Below are 7,909 nucleotides of genomic sequence, written 5' to 3'. Positions count from 1 at the left end.
TAACTGCTAGCTGAGTGTTTATGCTAACTGCTAGCTGAGTGTTTATGCTAACTGCTAGCTGAGTGTTTATGCTAACTGCTAGCTGAGTGTTTAGCTTGTCCCTCCGCACCGACCAGCTCCGGGTGAAAAACTAATCACACCCCAACCTTCCTCTTCAGCAGCAGCTGCTAACTGGTCTTTGACCTCCCTATGGTTGAACTTTGACCCCCTGCTTAGCTGAATTGGTTTATTTAGCGACATTGGAGGATTTTCCATTAGGTGCGACCTGTTTAAAGTCATTCCACATGAAATCAATTAGATTTAGGTCCAGACTTTGACTGGACCATTCCAGAACCTTTATTACATTTTACTTTAGTCAATCAGAAATTGAGTTTCTGGTGCTAATCTTGAGTCCAAGGTCACAAAGTGATGGAGAGCAAGCCGTCCAGGCCCGGAAGCAGCACTGCAGCCCAGATCATCATCCTGCCACCACCGTGTTTGACTGCATGTTTGATGTTCTGGTTCTGGAATGCTGTCAGTTTTTCTCCAGACCTTCTGGAAACATCCTCAGAGTATTTTCACAGATGTTTTCTGGTACATGCGAGTTGGATGTTTGGTGAGTCAGCAGCCGTTTTTCTCTCCTGACCTTTGACCCTCAGTGAGGCTTCCCGTGTTGTTCAGATGATTGTCGGTGTTACGGCCCTGGGCCTTATGGGCTGCAGTTGCTTTTGTCTATCCTTGTGCTCCTCCCCTTTACAGGTGCTGCTGATCAGGTTGGTTGGGAGCGCAGAGTCCTTGAACCTGGCTGTCTCCATCTTCTGGGTCGCCTTCAGCGTCCACTCTGCCGCTTGACGCTTGGGGTGTTTTGTTGCCAGGCAGCAGCTCCCCTCCCTTTTTGCACATTTGCGTTTGTCTTTGTTTTGGCACTTCAACACTTCCATATGCACTCATACAACACATCCAAGCCTTTGCATTAAACCACTGATATCCACAATCCATTGTTGTTTTAGATAATATTCATTTTTCTACACTTTAACCCCTGCATGGCCTCCCGTTTTGTTATGACCTTGAGCCAGTCGTAACAGTCGGGAACATCCCGATCCGCTCTCTGTTGGGAAGAAACCTGGACTTCCTCCCAGCGTTCTTCCTGTTCCCTCACGCTTGGCTCTGTTGTTCCTGCGGTGTGGAGGTGTGCTGCGGCGTCGCGCCAGGAAAACCGGTCCGATTTCCCACGTGAGGCCTGCGCCCGCTCCGCTCTCCTCTGGAAGTCGCTCCACTCCCAGCGGCTGACCGGAACCCTGACCGTTCCGGTAAAACGCTCCCGTTTTTCCCTGGGATCGCCACGCTGCTGAAACCAGGCCGGGTGGGGAGGCGGCCCTGAGATGTGCTGGATCGGATAAAGACGTGGAGCTGCTCCGCTCCTTCAAAGTGAAACTGAACTCCGGTGAACTGCCTCCCTCAGATTCCAGGGAAGCCATGAGAACAAAGCGCTGCAGGAAAATCACCGGTTTCCTCTACGCATTTCTTCACAGACGTCAACTTGTGCAACGTGGAGAAACCGTCCAGCTGCTTTTGCACTGGAAATGTGATCCTGGATTAAAGCTGAAATAGCTCAACCCTGGATCCACAGACATCGGGATGCCTTCAGGAAATCCAAACTGTGGTGAGAGATGAAACTGCAACAAACAAAAGTGTCAAAGCTTGATGGGGATGATCTGAACTCAGTTTGATCACAGACAGACCTGCAGAAATCACTTTGTCTCTTTGAAACAACAAAATGATTTGCAGAGGAATAAAAGTTTTAGTTTGAGATTCGACGTTCCCAAAGTCGCCTGTCATGTTTTTCCCTCCTGACGATCCGGTAGACTCTGTTAGATTACAGACCAAAACTTCAGCTTTTGCTGCATCAAACCAACCAAACCGTCTGACCAACCTGTTCCCCTCCTGGCCTGTGGGGGCGCTGCACCGAGAACCACTGAAGGAAACGACACAAAAACCTCTGAAGACACTGAGAGCAACTTCCTGCTTCACCAGATGGAAACAAGATGGAGGATTTCAGCGGTTGGAGGATTTCTGCTGCTAGCGCTAGGCTAGCACTTTAGCTTTGGTTGTATTTACCCAGAATGCAATGTGCTGCGGTTGGAGGATTTCTCTTTAGGCTAAAGACCAGGAGACATTTCTGCTGCTAGCGCTAGGCTAGCATGTTAGCTTTGGCTGGATTTACCCAGAATGCCCTGCCCTGTAGTCCACTTCCTGCTTTTGGAGCGGCCTCTGGTCCGCTTGGCGTTCACAAACCGAACCCAGACCGAGGTTTGGAGGACCAGAGGTCAGAGGTCAGCTACTGTTCACACCTGACCAACCGGACCGGAGTTTATAGACAAACGGAGTTGGACTGAAAAGGACTGGAACAAACATGAGGAAGTGAGGAAGGCTATTTCATCATCATCATCCTCATAATAAGTGGATGAAATCATTGGCAGCCATTTTGTCTCTGATTTGATTCGTTTTCCTCCAAAACATGAGAAGAATAGATCTAAACAGCAGCGGTTCTGCTTCCCTCTCTGCGTCATTCAGAGGTCAGAGGTCGTCCGGGCCTCAGACTGAGCTGGATCTGACAGGAGAAAACAACAACAGTGACTCCAAGTCACGCGGCAGTTCAGCTGTTTTCCACCATCAGGTGAAAGTCGTCTCATCTGGCGCTGACTCAGCGTTTAGGGCCGGCAGGAATGACTCAGCAGTTTCTCGCTGCCGTTCTGAAGACGTTACAGCAGCGCCGCCGACCCGCCGACCCGGATCAGAACAATACGCTCTGGGTCTGTTGTCTGAAGCAGATGACTGGACCCATCGGACCGGTTCTGACTGGACCCATTGGACCGGTTCTGACTGGACCCATTGGACCGGTTCTGACTGGACCCATTGGACCGCCTGGTTCTGCTGCCTCACAGTCTGGGCGTGTCGCTCTGCTGGTGACCAGAAAATTCTCTGATATTTAGTGGAAAATTCTTTGCTTATAAGTTAAATATTAATAAGCTAATATTTAGCTTATAAGCTAAATATTAGCTTATAGCTTATGCTTATAAGCTAAATATTATAGATATATTTATAAGCTAATATTTAGCTTATAAGCTAATTATAAGCTAATTATTTAGCTTATAAGCTAAATATTAGCTTATAAATATTTAGCTTATAATATTTATAAGCTAAATATTAGCTTATAAGCTAATATTTAGCTTATAAGCTAAATATTTAGCTTGCTGACTAACAGAAATGAATACTCTGTCTGTAGTTAAACATTTTTCTAGCTCAACATGACCGTTAGCTGTTTGCCTGCTGAATATTTATGTTTTATTCTTTGATTTTTGGGTGGCGTCACACAGGAAGTGTTGGAGGTGTCGCCTTCAAACCCTTCCCCAGATGCTCCAGCTGAGTAAACCTGGTGAAGAACAATAACTTCTGACCAGAAACGGGAGACGTTCTGTCTGATTTCCTGTCTCGCAGAAACGGAGAAGAGGTTCTGAAGCCGTTATTCTGTTTCTGTGCGCAGCGTGTGGATAATCCGTCATCAGGTTCTGACCGCAGCTCTTTGCCCTCCTTTCTCATGCGGTCAGCGGCGTGAGCAACACTCGGTCGTTCAGACCTGCGGACAGAACCGATTGTGTCACGGTGGAGATTCTGATTCAGCTCCAGGAGTAAAAAACATCCCGTTTATTAAATCATGAGTCACTGGTTCCTCTGAGGCCTGACGATGACTCAGCATGACCTCCAGGCATGAGGTCATGCTGAGTCATCGTCAGCCAGGAGCAAAGCGACGGCTCGGGTTGCAGGAACACCTGTAGCAGCATGAACGTGATGACAGCCGCTCCTTCATCACGCCGCCTCTCTGCTCCTCATCCTGCTGATGAGCAGAACCACCCGGCGGTCCGGACCTGACCCCCAGGATCAGCACCGGAGTCCCACAGGGTTCCGCTCAGGGCTCCGACGTGTTAAATAACCAGGTCATCTTCATCACCGGCGCTGGTGTCTCTCATCTTCCAACCAGGACCAGCTAATGGTTTCTTTGGATGAGTGGGTCGGTACCAGGTCGGCTAACAGCAGAGATCATTTTTAGCTCTGCTGTTTTCGCAGCACGATGAACGAATGAATTTAATTTACTTTGTAATGAAGTGAAACATGGAACTGAAACCAGGTGACCGGGTCCAAAGAATCACTTCCTGCAGGACAAAGCGTACAGCTAGCTGTGTAGCAGCATCTTTGAGCCTGCTGGGGGCGCTGCGCTGTAGCACCTGTTGTTTTTCACACATGGTGGGCATCAGCATGGTTGAAATTGGTGCTTTCGCATTAGCTTTGGCTAAATACCACGTTGGTGTAGCACTTTAGCATTAGCTACTGCTAACTATTGCATTGAAATGCAGGTTTAGCATTAGTTTATGCTAGGTATCATGTTTGTGTAGCGCCTTAGCACTGGCTGTCTTTAGCTCTTTATAATTAGCTTTTGCTAAAGCACTTTAGCAGAACTAATGCTTTTGATTAGCTCTTTAGGGTTAGCATAGCTAACTTCCTGGTTAGCCACGCTCACCACTGGAAACGTCAGCAAAAGGAAGCCAGAGAAAATGTTCTGATGGACTTCAGAGCCCACCGGACCAGAACCAGAGGGCGACATGGCGGCCCGGATCGCCCAGCGGACGGGAGCTTCAGACCACGGAGCAACAGTCCGGTTCTGGTTCAGTCCAAGCAGAATCCAGATGTTCCAGCTCAGGGCTGGGCAGTCCTGGTCCTGGAGGTCCAGAGTCCTGCAGCTCTTAACGTCTCCCTGGTCCAACAGCTGAAGCTCCTCCTCTGTCCAGTCCGGTTCTGCTAACGACCTCAGAGTGGACTCAGGTGTGTTGAAGTGGAGACGCACCTGAAGGTTCCAGGTGACCCTCCAGGCCTGGAGCTGCTCAATCCGACTCCAGATTCATGTTAAATTCTCTCTGACTCGCTCAAGGCTGGTGCACTTTTTCCTTCCACTCAACTTTCATGCTTCTATTCACACCTCAGTGACCAACCAATGTTTCTGAAGACATTGACTGGAGGAAACCTGCCTGGGTTTGAGTGAGGATGCTAACAGGAAGCCATAAAAACATTCCTGACTTCCTGTTGGGAGTTTCTCTGAGTGAGTTTCCGGCCGTTTGCTTCCAGTTGATGCTGGACTTGTTCCGTCGCGTCCCAGCGGAGGGCTGCAGCTCTTTCTGCCCCGAACTTCCACAGAACCTCAGAGAACCGGAACATGGCCTGGAGGGACGCCTGCACCAATGGCACTGTGCCGTAAACCTCCGCTGTGCCGTAAACCTCCGCTGTGCCGTAAACCTCCGCTGTGCCGTAAACCTCCGCTGTGCCGTAAACCTCCGCTGTGCCGTAAACCTCCGCTGATGTTTCAGCAGGAACATCAGGAATCTGCAGGAAGAATTTCAGCTTCAGGGGAAAAATAAAGATTTCCTAGAAGAGGAGCTTAGCCACGCCTCCGTCAGCAGCTCCTCTTCCTCATCTTCACCCGGCAGTCAGGAGCTGCGGCACAGCGCCCCCTGCTGGCGCAGCAGCAGTCTGGATTTATTCTGACTGGAGAAACAAAGATTTAATGAATGATGTCTCACTCTGACTGAAACTAGAGCTCAGGTTTGACTCCAGAGCTGTGAAGTTTTCACGCCCCATGTGGATGAACTTTGACCCTTTCTGCTTCTGGATTTGGTTTAACGGCCTGTTTAAAGACGTGCTCCTGCATCTGACATGGATTCAAGTCCAGACTTTGACTAGGCCACTCCAGAAGGTTGACTTTGATCTAGGACTGCAGCTAAGGATTATTTTGTAACTTAATTATTCTGGTGATTATTTTTTTGTTTTGACAATTAATCACATACACAAAGTGACAATAAGCTCATTTTCTCAGCTTTCTGCTTCCTCAGGTTTCTCATCAACATTAAGGGTGGAGTTCGCTGCCCCCTGCTGGTCAGGCTGTGAACTGCAGGCGGCAGAATTTACACATCCAGGAGAAACAGAAGAAGTGAAATGTAGTTTCCATGTTTAATTTAAACGTCTCATTAAATCCGTCTTAATCTTCAGAAGGTCTAAAACTTTCAGCAGCAACATCTGGATCCATAACGATGCACTAAGACCCAGAAAACCACCCGGAAGAGTCCGGAGCTTCATCAGCCGTGAACGCTGCAGCGGCTAAAAGACTCCGCTTCCCAGGATGCACTGCTCCCAGCAGCCTCAGTGTCCTCCAGCAGCCAGGACAGGAATGTCCGGCTGGACGCTGCAGAGGCGTCGGGCGGAGGAGGGACCGGCCGGCGTCTTCATCCCGACCCGTTTCCTCCTCTTCCTCACAGATCACTTGTGCAGCTCCGGCGGCGTGCTGAACGTCTCGTACACGATGGCGGCGAACTCCTTCACCTGGTGGTTCAGCAGCAGGTCCTGCAGAGGAAACGTCCGGTTACCAGAACAGAACCCACACCGCCCGGGTCCGGACGGGTTTCCACAGAACCGCCGGCGTCGGACCCACCTGAACGAAGTGGCTGGGAGTCTCACTGCAGACGGAGTTGATCTGACCGTTGACGATGGGGATGATCTTGGCCAGCGGCAGGCTGACGGCCGACAGGCTGACGGAGAGAAACACCAAACCAATGAGCCCGAGAACCAAACGTTTCCCTTCAGATCAGCTGGAAAGAAGCTGCAGCTTTAATCCCTGGAGCCAAAAACTGATCCAAGCCTCTGGAAGACACTGACGGCTCATAGAGTCTCTACAGAATCTGACTTTAAACCTATTTATAGCTGTTCCCAGAGCAGCAACAGCTGCTGCTGGAGGGTCGTGGCTGGGGTTTTGGGTTGTCCAGATATCTGCGGTCTGTCCGGTTCTGACCTGTAGGGGGCGCAGTTGGGGGCGGAGTCACTGACAGGAAGCCGGAAGAACTCGGCCAGGTTGTCAAGGAGACGAGAGAAGCCGCGGTTCAGACAGGCGCTGAGAACTTTGCTGAGATCTGGACTGAAGACAGAAACACAGCAGGCAGTTAGCGTTAGCCTTAGCGTTAGCCTTAGCGTTAGCGCCGCCGGACTCGTCCACCTGTCCAGCATGTCTCTGGTCTCGTTCAGCAGTCTGATGGTCACCAGGTCCTTCTCCGTTAAGCCGCACGCCTGCAGGGGACGGAACCAGAGAGTGAGGACGAGGCTCCTGATTGGACGAGGCTCCTGATTGGACGAGGCTCCTGATTGGACGCCGTCCTCAGCAGAGCGGACGTCTTTAATCCTTCATACTTATTATATCTATAAAAGCTCAGGAAAGAGAGGCTCTGATTTGTTGCTAGTCGCTTTTTCAAAATAAAAGTGTCCACCTGGTCGGCGAGGACGTCCTCATCGTCCGCCAGCATGTAGGAGGACAGCGGACGTCCAGAGTCCACCTCGGCTCGGATCCAGATCAGCTGCTGCTCCAGCTCCAGCAGGGACAGACTCTGCTTCAGAGACACCCTGGACACAGAGAGCAGGACATGAGGGGACAGACGGGAGAACATGAGGGGACAGACGTCTCAGAGACAGTGAGGGACAGACACAGAGACGTTTACCTGCCCAGAGAGCTCTGCACCGCCGTCTTCACCCTGGAGATCAGCTCTGACAGACCTGGAGAGACGCATGGACGGGTCAGAGGACAGACGAAGGACAGAGACTGGTCGGGGGGGTGGGGGGGCTCCCTACCGTCTCCTAGGAGATGCTGGATGCTGGACAGGTACTGCTGCTGGACGTCCGGAGGCGTCAGAGGACTCTGAGGGACAACATGAAGTTTAAACTCCCTGAAGTAAAAAATTCCTGTGGGACAAATCAAATCGCTAAGCTAATAGCGCTCGCTGCTAAGCTAATAGCGCTCAAAGATAAGCTAATAGCGCTCAAAGATAAGCTAATAGCGCTC

At 50.5% G+C, this 7,909-nt stretch overlaps 1 protein-coding gene across 1 annotated transcript in view; it reads right to left on the bottom strand.

Annotated features, from left to right (window-relative positions):
* Nucleotides 1–6,017: 6,017 nt before the first annotated feature.
* Nucleotides 6,018–7,909, bottom strand: part of pex3 (peroxisomal biogenesis factor 3) — a 4,009-nt gene continuing 2,117 nt past the window's right edge. The window contains exons 6-12 of the mRNA XM_008397053.2: nucleotides 7,699–7,765; nucleotides 7,569–7,623; nucleotides 7,341–7,473; nucleotides 7,073–7,143; nucleotides 6,872–6,994; nucleotides 6,515–6,611; nucleotides 6,018–6,426 (exon numbers count right to left, since the gene is read on the bottom strand). Of these exons, the coding sequence (XP_008395275.1) occupies nucleotides 6,343–6,426; nucleotides 6,515–6,611; nucleotides 6,872–6,994; nucleotides 7,073–7,143; nucleotides 7,341–7,473; nucleotides 7,569–7,623; nucleotides 7,699–7,765 (630 nt within the window). The 3' untranslated portion in view covers nucleotides 6,018–6,342. The remainder of the gene's footprint in view (nucleotides 6,427–6,514; nucleotides 6,612–6,871; nucleotides 6,995–7,072; nucleotides 7,144–7,340; nucleotides 7,474–7,568; nucleotides 7,624–7,698; nucleotides 7,766–7,909) is intronic.

The sequence above is a fragment of the Poecilia reticulata genome, linkage group LG21, assembly GCF_000633615.1.
Source record: "Poecilia reticulata strain Guanapo linkage group LG21, Guppy_female_1.0+MT, whole genome shotgun sequence".
Taxonomy (NCBI): Eukaryota; Metazoa; Chordata; class Actinopteri; order Cyprinodontiformes; family Poeciliidae; genus Poecilia; species Poecilia reticulata.
The sequence above is the reverse complement of the archived record's forward strand: the minus strand, read 5'-3'. Positions and strand labels throughout refer to the sequence as shown.